At 39.9% G+C, this 15,706-nt stretch overlaps 1 protein-coding gene across 4 annotated transcripts in view; it reads right to left on the reverse strand.

Moving 5' to 3' along the window:
• KCNQ5 (potassium voltage-gated channel subfamily Q member 5) overlaps window positions 1-15,706 on the reverse strand; it is a 286,878-nt gene that overhangs the window by 15,438 nt on the left and 255,734 nt on the right. For 3 of the 4 annotated variants that reach the window (XM_027697326.1, XM_027697320.1, XM_027697335.1), the window contains one exon: window positions 11,806-12,026. In XM_027697326.1, coding sequence (XP_027553127.1) covers window positions 11,806-12,026 — 221 coding nt within the window. Of the gene's footprint in view, window positions 1-9,120; window positions 9,133-11,805; window positions 12,027-15,706 lie in introns of all 4 variants that reach the window. The other variant, XM_027697342.1, reaches the window with a different exon arrangement.

Below are 15,706 nucleotides of genomic sequence, written 5' to 3' on the forward strand. Positions count from 1 at the left end.
CTTGACATTGAGGACAAAGGAGAAGATCCATTTCATTTAATAAGGAGGTGGTGGAATGATCCGACACTTTATTACAGGTGAAAATAAACAGAGCACCTTTTTACCTTCCCATTGAACCTGAATACGCAAATAAAACAGATACTGATGCATGACCAAGAGGCTTGCAAACTTAAAACATGCTGGAATGCGAATGGAGCAAGAAGGGTAGGGTCACTGATGCCCATACATCATATATGTTTTGAAGGTATGTGAAGTACAGGAAAATTCTTGAGGGTAGGTATTTTTTTGTCTCAAATAATCTTTCTTCAACTGCATAAAGACCAAGTGCCCAGGTGAAGAATTTCACTTGAGGCCAGTGTATTTCGTCTTGTAAGTGTCTCTGCTTCATGAGGAAGAGAGCGTAAAATTAAAGAGTGACATGAAACACAGAAAAAAAGGATGGGATTCAGTAACCCTCAGTAAGAGAGGAGATTTCTTCCCATTTCTATGTCCTTGCCTACATTCATGCTGCCATTTAAAACATACATTTAGTCATTCAGAAACACTTCAAGTAAATCATTTCAGGGGCTTCTATTAGCAGACCTGAAGCACAGTCAGACACAAATGATTAGAGGACATTTTTTCAAGTTCCTTTTTCAGGGAGACTGCAAATTAAAGATGAAAAATATTATTTGTCAGTCAGTGACTGAAGTGCCTGAAAATTTCATGGTACCTTCTAAATCTAATAGGAATGCTATCTTGGCATGAACAGCATTGTACAGCATTTTCAGGAACTGGTATTGCTGCATTGTTTTCTTCACAGATTGAATGTTAAGGCATACTAATTTCTTTTTTTTAAATGACTGAGTAGTTCATTACTCTTGGGAACTGGTACATTTATAAGGAACATCTGTAGCTTTGAAGAACAGGTGATTCTATCTTTGGCAGATCAGTTTAATAAAGAAAGATGGCTTATAGCCACGTAGATAATATGTTTAAGTCAACATGAAAAAATCAAATGCAACCACAAAAAATTAATTTTTAAATTGTAAAAGTGTAATAGTAAAAGTAAAATATCTTCATACAAAATTTTGAAATCTCTCCTTCCATGCTATTACTATAAGTCATGCCTGCAATGATGCCAGGAGTGCTTTTTCTGTGCACTCTTTCATGAGCTTTCCTACTGGCTTATCTTATTGATAAAATATACATCTCTCCACGTATCCTGCCTCAATAACACATGGATCCCTTCCCAGAAATGTGACTAGCTAAAATAAACTATGCAGTTAGTTTGATAGGTATATACACTACCTAAACTCCCCCCTCAGAACGCGCTAAGTATTCCACAACACTAACTTTCCAGGTGTCACATCTGATCAGCCTCTCCAGTTACCTCTCCCAGTGTGGAAATCTCCCACCTCATTTATAAGTACCATATTAAAACCAGAGCTTTTTATGCTACTGGTGTTTCCAGTGCCTCTCTAAGGTTTGAATCTATTCTGTTATGCCAGTATAAGTCAGGAAAAATTCTGCTAAGAACAGAAGAGCTATAACCATGTAAACCCAGTGAAACAGGAGACTCCAACTTGAAAGTTAAAAATAAACATGTTTCTGAATGGTTGTCTCACTGCCAGGTACAGTGTCATTAATAAAAGGCCTTCCTTAACATGGTATATCTTTGCAGAACTGTTTTGAGAACACTGTGGTGCAATTATAGTGTTTCATATTGCTCCCTTGAGAATACAAAAGTCAGTAAAATTTTTAGACAGATGCTGGAAAATTCTTATAAATTTAAGCCACCTTTAAGAAGAGATGCTGCTCCTAATAAATCACCTTTTTTCTTTTTAATATTCCACTGATATGAATTTCCCTAATTATGGCAGACACTCAATACCACACGTCAATAAACCTTGTGAAAACCTATAAACCTTGTTTGATTCGTATGGGAAACAGTCATGTTTCTTTAGAACACTGAGTAGACCTGGGAAAAAGTTTGGGAAATGCATAGTAGCAATTTGGAGAAAAAATTCCAGCTTAAAACACCACTGAAATCAAAGTTCACATTCTGATGAATTTTTCCAGTGGAAGCTCATGTTGTGAACCACATAGTTACGAGGTGAGATGTACTTGTATCCCTTCTGTCCCTCTCGAGTTCATCCTTGAGGTCGGGGTTGAGCTGGGGTCAGTTTGTCTGCTTTAGCGGCTCCAGCTGTTCAAATCCCTGCCAGTTCCCAGATGGGGCTAAGCTACAAGCTCCAAGCTGCTGTCTGTTCCCAGGGAAAGCCCTCCCCAAGCACTAACAGGGCAGGTAGGCGCCCCAGTACCAGCTCATGTCTAGCCCTGCACACATCTACTTCTTCATCCTTCCCCATACCCCTTGTCTGTGTCTCCTGCTCTCCATTGGGGTGGCTGTGCATGGTCCACATGGGTTCCACAAGGAACTCTGGGCAGCAGCTACTCTGAGTGAGCCTGGCCTTCCGAGGGTTAGCCTTGATCCGTCTTTTTCTCGAGGAACCTCTATCACTAGCTAAGCAGGGCTTTCAGGTCTGTTGTTTGGGCAGCTTATGAATATGGTCTCAATGATGGCCAAAGTGTCTCAACACACAGTTAGACAAACCCCTGCAAGTCTCTCTAAGAAGGCCTGTCAGTCCATTTGACAATCCGGAAACAATTCCACCTTTCTAATACCAGCATATTTACAATTCAGTATGTGTTTTGATCCTAAACAAAGAAAGTGTTTATTTCACAACTGATGAGGCATCCACCATTGTCTTACAATCTTTGACATTATTTGCCTTGGGCTATAGTCTGATCTTTGCTGCTTTTTAATTTCTTCCTCCTTCTTCCTGAAGACCAGTGTTTGATTTAATCACACAGCAAAGCAGCAATTACCAAGACATAGAAGAGGTATGCACAAGGCAGTAAAATTGTCTTGATATTTCCTTGTTTGTCACAGTGTTTATTCATTCTTCGTGCAAACTCTGGTCATTAATGATCACCCCAAATGAATGGGCAAAAAAATTACACTGTTCTGAAATATTATATGTCACCAACAGAAAATTTAGAAGTTTGTAGCTGCATTTCGTATGGCTCTGTGCAAAAGTTATGCACAAGGCTTGGATTATTACTTCTGCAAACATCATGTGTCCTTTTTTAGAAGTGTTTTCTGGTGTTTAATAAAATGCTTTGGCATTGGCAAAACTGTGACACTGCTCTGGTCACTCTCATAGCTCCTTGCTTTCACTGTCAGTAACATTCAAGTAATTATCTACCTGTTTAACAGAATCAAAAAGATTTTGTACTCTTTGTTTTCTGGGAACAGCCATATGCTAGCAACAACAATCCAGCATTGGTAAGTGTGTGTGCCGACACCATGGATACTTCTATGGAAGTACTTCTGACATAGTGACTGGTAATGGTGATCCCAACACAGACCTTTTTACTTGCTTTTTGGAAGCCTTCAGAAGCACTTGGATCTTACTCTGACTGAGTAGGATGTAGTTAGAGCTCTTCACATAGGTGATTTAAATAATTCTGCTGAGGCTGAGAACCCGCCTTCTAGATATGGCAAAACCTAAATAGGTGCCTGAAGTTGGTAGCTTGCATATGACTCCCATTTATTCATGTTACAACACAGTGTTGTGTTGACTTGGTTAAAAACCCACAGATTTGGGAAAAAAAGTCTGATTTTTATTGTAATGCGTGACTCAAGATGAAAAATGGATGGTGGTCTAATTCTCACAGGTTCTGAGTTAGATCCAGCCATAGGCTGTATCTATCATTCAAAATCCAGAGTCTTGGGAACTGATGTCCAAGCAATTTGTTATGCAGCTCCACAGCCTGTTCTCCACCCTGTTTAGCAGCCTCATTCAAGTGCAGAGCTGCTCTGGCTGCCCAGGGCAGCAGTGCAAGGCACCCCAATGTGACACACTCATCTTGACACCTATTTTCTGCATGAGTAGTCAGAAAGAAAACAAGTGGATAGTTCAATGCATCTAACTTCTGGGCAAGTAAAGTTAGGCATAAATTTAAAGCTTTTTGAGAACAGATTGTCCCCATGGGAGGTGTTGATGCATAGGCCTGCTGCAGCAGGGGTGCCCAGGCATCTGTTTTAGCATTAGACTCCAAACTGCCTTACTCTTACATGGCCACTGAGCCCAGATGACGCCCCTTGCTCAAGTAGCAATGCTGGCAGCTTAATACTCTCGTTATTCTGTTCTTTCAGCCCCTCTTGCAAGCAAATTGAACCTCTGCTGTGCTACTCTACATAATGCCTAGGATGTCTACAAAGTAGGTGTATTTCACTCAATTTTACCCTGCCTTTGAAGTACTTTTCTTCCCACTGAGCATATACTGTGGTGAGTTAAGTATTTAGCTTATGTTCTCTAAAATATGGAGATATCCTGTACATATTTTATAGTATTACCACAATTGCTATAAGGCATCAAATGTTTCACAAAATCTCTCTTTTTTCCCCTCAAAAATTATTCTAAGTACAAATATCTTCATGGTTTATGTTCATACAAGTCATGCAATTTCCCTTTATCAAAATGAAACGTCTCAGCCTAGTGCCTTTGTTCAAATATGTTTCATGAAACTTCTCACCTCTTCACAAGCTCTCATTATTTTCCTGTTTGTTGAATGATGAATTTAAAATCCTTTCACTACCCCTAGAACTGATTTTCTCTTCAATTTGCCTTTGCTTTAAAACATCAATAAGCTGCAAAAAGCAACACTAGTTGTGATGGAACTTAATCACACATTTAATAAGAACGCCCAAAGCTCCCCCAAAGCAGGAAAGGCAGCAGCCCATGTTTACATGCTTTCCAGAGCAGAGGCCAGAAAAAGGGGGCCCAAGGGAGTGAATCAGGTATTTATTTCCTTGATCTCTGGAAAAAAAACCCCACAAACTACACAAAAGGAAAGGCTTTCTTCTAATCATGAAAGAAGGAAGGAGGCAGGACAAGTACTTTCGTGATGTGCTCTTCACATTAGATGCTTAATATTTGTTTAGAAAATGACAACCAAATCCCTAGTAGTACACAACAGTGTCCAAGTGGAAAAATTAAGAAAGAGGGAATAAGGATGACAAAATTTTGAAAACATTGTTTACAGGGATCTTTTATGAAATAGCTGCCATTTCCATGCTGGAAAGCAATTTCTTGGGAAAGGAAGGAAACTGGTGCCTCCTGTAAGGAGAAGCATTTCTGCACAAGCTTGTAGGAGTTCTCTTTCCCTTCTGCCCGACCTGAGCCTCTACTGTGCAGGCAGTACAGATAGGGAGTGCAGTAGTGCTGTATGCATAGTCCATTCCTTGTCTTCTCCTGAAACAGACAAAGCATTCCAGATGGGGATGGGAAGGGGGCATCAGAACTTGAATTTGGTAACTGCAATGCTATATGATGCAGAATATCATAAAGAATTTCCCTAACAACATATTATATGTTAAAGTATTTCTGAAAAAACCTCTGATTTTATCAAAATGGAAGATAGGATCGGTGGGAAGTTTTTCATGTATTCTGGGTGTAATTATATAGTCTCCTTTCTTTGTAAGTGCAATTTTTTAAGGTCAGAAACCTAATTTTTATATGTTATCATATAATGCAGGCAAGTTCAAATATCTAAAATTCTAGCATTCCCTTCTAATAACTCTCAGTAATCTTTAGTTATTATTTAGCTTCTCAAAAATTTCTGCACTGGTAATATTTCATGGAACAGCTCCCACTACTTAATTAAAAAGGAATCCTTTTAATTTTGAATGATGATATGTGGGACCAGGAGTCTTTCCAAAACTAATTCATTATAGGCACAATAATTGTGCAGTTAAAAAGGCTGATCTTATTATAAATAGTGGTAAATTAGACAGCAAGTTTAGATGGCCATGCGAGAAGAGTGGGAAAGAAAAAGGTTAGATGCCACTAAATGTATGATTTTAGCATATTTTTAGATACACATCTCTGTTATTTTATATACACCACATACAAGAAGTTAAAACTGTAAAATAAATTGCAGATACATATGATGATATCTGGAACTGTGGACTAATGAGCTAAATGTCACACCTAATTGACTGTGTCCCTGCGAGACCTTGTAGTACACATCAGTTGATATATATGTCCAATATTCTGAAAGGTCCTCCGAAGTCCTGCACCCTGGATGATTTCCAGGTCCTGTGATTGAGAGAGGTCATAGATGGGGGCAAAGGTAGAGAAGAGGATGGCAGCTTTAGATTCAGGTATCTACAGGAGAGTCTTGTATCTTAAAAAGCCATGAAGGATTTCCCCAGTAACGTTTCACAAAAATGAAACACTGCTAAAATGTCTCAGATTTGGTCTAAGTGGGTTACATGGTGGTTGGGAAGTTGTACGAATGTCCTCTCAAAATTACTTCTTATCTCATTTGTATACTCTTCACTGCAGATGAGGTTATCCAAAACACATGCAAATCATATTTCTGGTTAGGTGGTCTGCTGCTGTCCTTCATGGAGATGAGCTTAATCCACCTGTGACCACTGAGTAAGCACTCAGTCCAGTGAGTAATGGTGCACAGCAAATTCCTCAAGAGCTATCATAAAGGAAGTGACTAAATTATGGACTCATATGGCCATAATCGGAATAAGCTAACATAATGCCTCAAAACCAATGGCCTGTACTTATTTACACAAAATGAAGAAATTACTTGGAGCTTAGATCAGAATGCCAGATCTTCCTAATTAATTACAGTGACAATGATAATAAATGAGAGCTCTATCATCCAGTTAAGCTATCACAAGAAAATAAATCTATTGTCTAGCACAAATTTATATATTGCTAATAAAATTTCATTCAAGTTTTATTTTGATGTCATGATGCTTCATTTTGACGTCATGATGCTTCATTTTGAATCAGCAAATTTAAGCTGAGATGTAGAAGCAATCAAACTAAGGACTTTTGCCGCATCAAATGAACCTTATCCAAGGTCAAGATGTTTATGCTACTGAAAGGAAAACTTGTCATTTTTGCAATACATAGATTACATGGTAGTAACTGAGGACACGGGGGCTGAAATGCATAATTGCATTCTTTCCATGGCTCTTATAATATACTGTACCCTGAGGATTTTGTGCAAGTACTCTGTAGAGGATGAAAGGCTAGAGGTCATCTGAGCATAAAATGTTCAAGGATGGTGCAAGAAATCAAATATTCCCTTAGAGAGTTTTTTTTAATTAATCAAATGAAATATGTTTGTAATATCTCCAGTGCTGATCACTTTTGATGTTTTATTCAAAAAGCCACACAAGGTCTCTAGGTTACAGTAAAGGCACAATAACTCATGCAGAGGCTTAGAAGCATGGGATGGTAGAACACAAATATAATATAGTATTTTTGTCCCTCATGGAAAACTGCATCCACAACATAATATTTGTTCATTAATGTAGTGGTACAGGATTTAAGCAGAAATGGTTCTGTTCCCCAGAAAACAAGGCAAGCAGAGAAAAAACAACCCAGGGCAGGAACACCATTGTCTGCAAAGAAGAGATTTTTTGAGATGAGTCTCTGTGGATGGATCTACACAACATATAATGAGGCCTGGTCACAGTGCCTTAAGCAATGGCATGACACCACCTGTACTATTTAATCACTGGCGCAGACTCTGTCATGGGGTTGGCACCTTCCAGTGGGTATTCCCGTGTTCTGGGGACCATTCCCTGTGGGCAGTTTGGCTGCAGTTTCCCTGTTTTTGTTAGCAGAGACACAAGCCATACTGCATGAGGAGGTCTTGGGGCCAGAGGTGGCTCCTGGCTCACTTTGCAAACAGGTACACATACGGGGGTAGCCGCGTGTGGCTCCAAGGTCAGGCAGCACTTTTGCCCATGTGATGTAGCATCCCTTTGATGAAGGCTCTTCCATGACCCTATAAAATTCATGTATCCTTTTAGGTGTGCATGATGTAAAGCTTCACTATTTACCATTCTTAGTTGGTGAAAATTTCCCTCTGATCTGCTTGTTCCTGATGATTCCCTTTCAGATTGATAACAGGGATCAGAAATACAGCATCCTGGCACCCTCATTAATTTGTGCAGAGTTCCCTCTTCAACAAAAGTTCTGGTAGTTGTGAACCACGTCACCAGAGACTGCACACGTATTTAAAATCAGATTATATAAGTCTTGATTTTCAATTTCACTCCCCTGTGCTGCTGTTAAATACCCTAGAAAGCATCTGCAGCCATGCCAACAAAGACCTCTCTAGCCATCAAAGCTCTCTCAGGTTTGGATTCCATTTGCAAATGCACAAATGTAGCTGAAATAATTGCTGGCACTGTCATACCCACTATGGCAATAGCAATAAATGGTTTATAGGCAGTTTCAAAGGACTGTTACTACCCATAAATAAAGCCATTTGTGCAACAGTTTTGGTCATACTGTTCTAAGGCTGTCTTGCCAAAATCCTTTTGGGAGATAGCTGTGGCCAGCTTAAGTGTTTTACTTGCTGCCCAAGAAATTCTCCTTCTGTGATTTTAATATATGGTGGGGCAGTGTTAGAGTGTTACTGGGTAGGCTAAGAGGAAGGCTACTACATTTTCAACCAGGTTAGCCTTTTAGCTACCCCCATGAGCTCCTGTCTGGACTAGGAACCTCCCTTTACAGGCCAGTTTCTAATTGCTAATGTTTAGTTTCTCCAGCAGTCTCTTTCTGATGGTTTTGGCCCAGATTCCAGCCATGTCCTTACCAGTACTTAGTCAGCCCTGCAAAGTCACTATCAGTTGACTATCTGCCTTAAATCATCCTTGTATGCTAACAATTTCCCTTCCTTTCTGAATCCTCTTCTTATACATTTGCTTCTTTTCTTTATTTTCACACAGAATTCAGTGCACCTCACTTTGATAGAGAGATTGTTCCTCTTCTGCTTGTGCTAATGGAAGAGCATTTACAATCCCAAATCCCATACAGTGAAAGAAAAATGAAGCAAATACATGTGTCTCCTCTGTCTTCTCTTTTGGAAGGAGGAGTTAATAGTAAGACTATTGGTTTTTTATTAGATCACTGATATAAAGTTTTGACACTGAATTGGGTACCCAGTACTATGTTGTCACTGCCCAAAAAGTCTATTGTAAATGTAATTTCTTCTACCCTGAACACACTGTAGAGATGTAGGAATCACCAGAAGGACCAGCTGTTCAAGGGTATTGTTTTATGTCCAAAATTTCACCCAGAAAGGGGTGTCTTCTAGTTTTGGCTTGAGGATTGTTCCACCAAAATAATTAATCATTTCGCTGGAGAATACCTCAAGGAGAAAACTGGAGGATCTGGCAAGCTAGAGATAAGAATAATATACTGCAAATATTTTTTTTCATCCTGTGAAAAATTTAAGATGTTCTAAACTAAATACATCATCTCAAAATTGTTCTCATTGAGCTGTCAAATACAGAAGGCATATCGAACTATAAAATTGGTGACACACAAAAAAAAAAACCCAAAAAGAAATCAAGATTGGTAGTGCTGATTTTTGCTGCAAAGGTCTGGGTAAGGCAGCAGGGAGCTGCCTCTCAGCAGTGAGCACACTGGACATGTCTCTGATCATACTGGTCCTAGAAATAGTTGGATGAGGTCCCGGAATGGAAACTTGGCATTTGCCTAAAAACTGGAGACAATGGAAGCTGTTCCTTCTGCCACAGATGAGAAATTGGTGTATCTGTTGGCCCCAGTTCATAAGGGTGGACTGGTAGCTGGAAATCGCTGATCAGGAAACAGGCTGTGCTTACCCTGAGGAGCAGGAAGATCTTTAAGGGTTTACGGGCAGCAATGAGTGCTCTGTTGTTGTTACTGTCTTTTATCTACAGATATACCCAAGGTGCTGTTTATGCCACCTTTTCCGGGAGAGGGAGACAATCAGAGAGAGCACGATTTTCTCGTGCAAATCATTGTTATTGACGACAATATGTACAGGACAAAATAGGGGACATGCTGAGGAAATGCTTCTATGACAAATGGGCTGATGAAAAATGAAACAGGTGCTTGAGTGAGGTGCAGACTGCAGGGCTGGGGCAGAAGTGAGCCACTGATACCCTGGGACAGTGCTCAACAAATTACTCTCTTAGGTCACTTCCAGGCACAGTGTGAGTTACATGGGGTTAACCTATGAAATTACTTCTGGTGCGGTTCTGAGGAGATATTTATGCTATATAAATGATTATGTAAGAAGCCTAAATTTAGACAGGGTACCTTCAACCACTCTGCTACCTAGAGCATTTCTCACTTCCCATTGTGGAGCACATGGCCTTGTCTGAGCTTCACATCAGCATGCAACCTGGGCCAGTGTCACATAGCCCCTGTGCTGCAGCTGCTGTGAGACATGAGCCAGGACCTGTGCCCCAGGATGGACAGAGGAGTGGTGAGCAACCTGTTTAGCAGCCTGGTAGCTGGTTCACCCCAGTAGTTCACTGAACCACAGGCAAATTTGGAATTTATGCATCTGAGTGGTCTCCATGGGGGAGGGCTAGCCTGGAATGGCGACCTCAGCAAACACTGCTGGTTTGTCTTGTTTGCCCTTCAGGAAATGTTTATTTACCCAGGTTTTTCCTGAAGAGTTGTGTTGCATAGGACGTCCTCATCTGAGGGATGGGGAATTGCAGTTCAATGGCTATTTTACAACCTACATATCTGTGATAATATGTGCTCTTAAAAAGGAAGCAGACATCAAAATCACACAACTGGTTTACCACAGTTGTTGAATATAACATCCATGATTGCCATTGCAGAGTTTGAAGTTACTTCTTTACTTGAATCAAATTACCTGTCTTGTACCTCTCCCACATAGCCAGAGTCACTGCCTTCTGTGGTAGCCAACTAGTTTGTCTCCCTTATTTTTTATGGGGGGGTACCACAAGAAAGAACAAAACATTCATATACTGGGAAAAATGTGAATGGAGAAATCCAAAACCAAATCCACTGGGGGCAGTGGTACCCCCAGAGCTGTGTGACTGCACCTTTCACTGCTGGACCCGTCCCATACAGGTGTCAGATTCACCTGGTGCTCTCAGCTCCTGCCTGTCAGGGGGCTGCTCTTATCTGCTTCAGTGCTCCCTGGTTAGGGCAGTCACTGTCTTTGTTTTGGCAAGCTTTGGCAGATGAAGATCCTTGCCTGAATAGTGGCTAATGTAATGCCAGATGGCATTTTAGCTAGAGAATGGAGAGCAGCTTGAGAGAAAGGCTAGGCTCCCTGCTGTGGGTTCATCAAGGCATTTTCACAAAGAGCCATTTTCACAAAGATCCACTTCTTCACATGTGGATTCACAATAATGCTGGTTTTGTTTGCTAAAGCCACCTGCCTTATCAAGCCAGATCAAATTTAAAGCACCCAGTAGACATCTCTTGGTGGCAGGTGATTGCATCTCCAATGGAGGTACCAGGGCTCCTCTGGCAGTTCTGCACAAGCTGTGCTCCTGGCTGGCAAAGGTACAGACAGTGCAGCACTGGCCATGCTGCGTGGACCACCAGTGAGAGGCAGCAGGTTTGGGCAACAGCTGAGCCCAGCAGTGGGAGAGAGGGCCATGACAGAGGAGCTGCTGCATCCAAATCCCTTGGATACATTTAGCCCACCTGTAACTTTTCATAGTGATTACTCTCTCCACCAATTGGTCCTTATGCACCAGTGACACAAGATTTCTTATTTAAAAAAATCACATTGGCATGCTCTTTGAAGCAGACTATAGATGGTTTGTGTCTCTGCCTCCAAATAATTCTTTCTGCTTTCCTAAAACATCTCACAATCACAGTGCAAGCGTGCAAGAGTGTGAGCAGGCTGGGAGCAGCATGCAATGGCAAATGAGGTGTGAAAGACTCCTACCATCAACCATGGGTTTGGGCTGTGAGCTCTTTAGCCGCAGGGAGGGCCTGAAGCGGGTTCGGTCATTGAAGCTCCAGCTCTTCTGGACTTTGGTTGGGCTGCCCTCAGTGGCAATGTCAGCACTTGGTGAGCGGCGATCTCCAACTGAAGATTGTCTGCTTTTTATACTTTGACCTCGTGGGCTGGCCATCCGGACCCGCTCCTTAAAACTTAGCTTTTGGCTGTGAGAGAGAGAAGTATATTTTATTTCATAGTTCCTTCACTCCATTTCTTTTTTCCATTGTATGATAATTGAAAATATTTTCTAAAAATTCTCACTGGTATGAATCTGTTTCTTACACACTTTTGTTTTCATTGAATATATTTCATTTGTGAATGAAACTGATTTGATGTAATTGTTTTTTGATAGGAGCATTATCATTGGCAGTCTATCAGACAGTACAGAATAACCTTGTAAAGGAAACTAAAATTAACAAATACAAACAAATTTCACCCAATTATTATATACTAATCTCTATGGGTTTTTTTCCCTATTCCTTGAATTTTAAATAGGTTTGTGCCCATCTTATGCACTTATGCTCAGTGCATTTCTGGCCATGTCTTCAGATAAACAAAACTGAAATGTATTCTATTTTTACCACATGCCATGTAGTATTGTCTTGGGTTTTTTTTAAGCAGGCAAAAATACTGTTAGTGTATTCATGCTTGTTCAGGATTTGGCACTTCCAACATTTCATATGCATGATTAGTGTTCACTCATATCCAAAATTCCTTGTTCCAGCACTTACTTGGACAAGACAGAAACAAACATCCAAGAAACATCATGATGATCTATTAATGGAAATGTAATGACATGCTGTGTACTCCCTAAAGTAATTGCTGGAGATTAAGCTGGGAGCTGTCTACATGCAGGTGGTATTGGACAGGTGCTTTAGGATAGGTACAAGAACCCAGCCAAGCTCATGACTGTGTCTCCTGGATCAATGGTGACCCTGTGGTCTTATGGTTGGCCAATTGTTAGCTGTTCTTTTCCCCTGCTGTGCTTATAAGCCTCCCCTCCAGCTAGCTAAATGTGGGATACGCAGATTTTCTATTTCCCAGTACTTGAATTACCTTTGTGTTCAAACATAGCTGATGAACTATTTGCCTATGCTTTTTCATTATTAGACATTTTTGCCTTTGTTTGTCCCTTCCTGCAGCAGAAGACACAAAGGGGAAACAGAAAGAGAGTCTGATACCAAGGTCTGGAAACCTTGTTTCATCTGCAAGGTTAAGTTCAATTGGCTGAGCAAGGGAATGGTCATCTTGATCAGTGGTCCTGTTCTTGCAAGGGGAGAGATGAGGGTGCCAATGCAGGAGCTGTTTATGGTATGATGTTACTGGGTCTTGCAGTCCTGCTGCTCTGCATAGGCTTTGCAAGGGCTTTTAAAATACTAGAGCAAAGACTGTCTACCTGCAAATTATAGTTGTTCTTGAAGTTGAGACACTTTCTAGTATTCTCAAAGCCTTTGCACTTAACTTCAGCACGCCCATAAGATGTTTTCATAGGAAACGAACTCTGCAGCTAATTTACTAATGCTAACATGGATTATGTGGTTCTTAGATGTTCAAACTACTGCACTCTGAAAATACAGTTTTAATATGCAATTATATAAAATGAAAAGTAGTTATAGGCTTCTGTGGCTGTGAAATGTTGAGATAAACAGATATCTTTGTCCATGCATAGCAGAACTTAGCATTTCAATCTGAATACAAACATCATTGAGAGCAGAAAGGATGCAGTTTGTCACAGGCAAAACACATGCTGAAAACTTATTATGAGATAATTTTCAAGAATGATAAAAAATGAGCACATTTATAACAAGATTATTAGATAAATGTGTTTCTATATGGCATGTTGAATTACTTAAAAGAATACCTTTACTATAATTTCTGAATGTACTCCTCTACTTCCCTGCCCAAAGTAAGCAATTGTTGAAATAAACATGGTGCTGGAATTATTATCTATTTCCATTTCAAATTGCTACCCAGGTCTGCAATACTGTGGGCTGTGGCATATGCAATACAAAAGACCCACAGAACCTACTATTTGAAAGAAAAGTGAGTTCTAAAATTTAATTTTCAATACAAATTACATTTCAAGACTGAATTACATTTCAACTCAGGAATCTTTTGCATTGTACAACAATGAAAATATAAGCTGTAAAATATTTATTAACCACATTATTGCATTGTCATATTATACAGTGTTGGCAAGAGAATAAAAATGAACTTCTTATTACAGATATTATTCCTACATGTGTTCACCTGTGGGTTTTTTTTTAATGGCTCAAATTGTACTTGTTATTGAAGGATAAAATCAAATTATACTTTTTTTTGACAAATCTTAGACTTAAAAAGTTTCTGGACAGTCCTTTTCCTGTTTCACTAATAGAAATGAAAATTGATAACAAGGCCATAAAAACTATCAGTGTAGACCATATGTTTTATAATTCCAGGAACCCCAAAATAAAAATGAAAATTTAAGAACAAAATTTAAAAAAGCACACCTGCTGTTCTGTCAATTAATTTGTACTGATGAAAGCAGTCTGCCTTTAAATGATTGGTAGACATGGTTATTTTATTTATAAGAAGCTGAATCATACACAATGGCTACTTAACCTGCATATCTTTAGTTCTCCAAATCAAAGCAATGAGGCAATGGAAAGGAACAGTAGACACTTCATCTGTGCTATAGACATTTTTCAAAAGTGCAACACTGAGAATGAAAATATTAATTTAAAATACAGAGCTCATACATATAAATAAAATGAAATCTGCTTTGTAGCAATGGCAATGTACTGGCATGCCAAGGGTCCATGTGGAGGATGCTGCATCCTGAAGAGAAACACAGCCCCTGAAGGAAGCATGGTTTGGAAACTCTGTTTTGCATCTTGAGATGCATCTCCAAAGAGACTGGTTATAGCAGTTCTTCACTTCTTGGATCCCTGTTCCTATTTGGAGGCTGGTTGGAAATGTTCCTGAAGTCACTGGGTCCTACTCAGCACAGGCATAAATTGTATGACCAGTAGCAGTGGGGAATTCATGCTTGGGAGAAGAAAGCTACTGTCCTTGGGTCCACACTGCCATGGGTCTCTTCTATATATGATAAATACCAGATCATGAAGGAGTAACTGTATCAGAGCATTTTGGAGGGATCCTGACCAGGCTTTTCCCCGCAGTGAAAGTCCCTTTCCTTATGGGCTATAGCCTAGTTCCTGGCTCTGGATGCAACAGCGGTAAAGATGGCATTAGAGATATGGAGGGGAGATAACAGGAGATAATCTTGTGCTTTTCAAGCATCTTTGGACATTCTGCATTTCAATCAGTAGCCACTGAAGTCTTTAGGGCCCTTTATTCTGATTTAATGCTGTCCAGTGCAAGCTAAAAATCCTTCACCTCTTTTTTTTCAGGACCTAGCCTATTATATTTTTTGTCTCTCACATTTTCTCCTCTCTTGTTACATGGTATCCAAAGGAAATCCCTTGAATTAATGTAAAACCTGTTAATGGGCATTGGAAATTCACATATCGCCATAAGTTGTCCCAAACTTCAAGTTGAATGTTTGTCCAAAAGGCAAAAACCAAGAGAAAGAATCAGGAAAATGAAATTACACAAATTTCCGAATCAAATATAAATGACCAGGATCTAGAGATCCACAGCTGTCTCCAGTCTTCCCTGGCAATGGTAATCTCTGTGGACCTATCACTCCTCTATTCTTGCAGGTTGCAAGTAGTGGAATGCATTCATATTGATAACACTGGAGCATTGAAGCATCTTTTAGTGGAGATCAATTACAACTGGCAGCTGTGGAAAAGAAAGAAAACTACTTTTCTCTATTCGTTTGCCTTCTGGAAGGTCA

The sequence above is a fragment of the Neopelma chrysocephalum genome, unplaced genomic scaffold, assembly GCF_003984885.1.
Source record: "Neopelma chrysocephalum unplaced genomic scaffold, ASM398488v2 Primary Assembly neopelma1_23b, whole genome shotgun sequence".
NCBI lineage: Eukaryota > Metazoa > Chordata > Aves > Passeriformes > Pipridae > Neopelma > Neopelma chrysocephalum.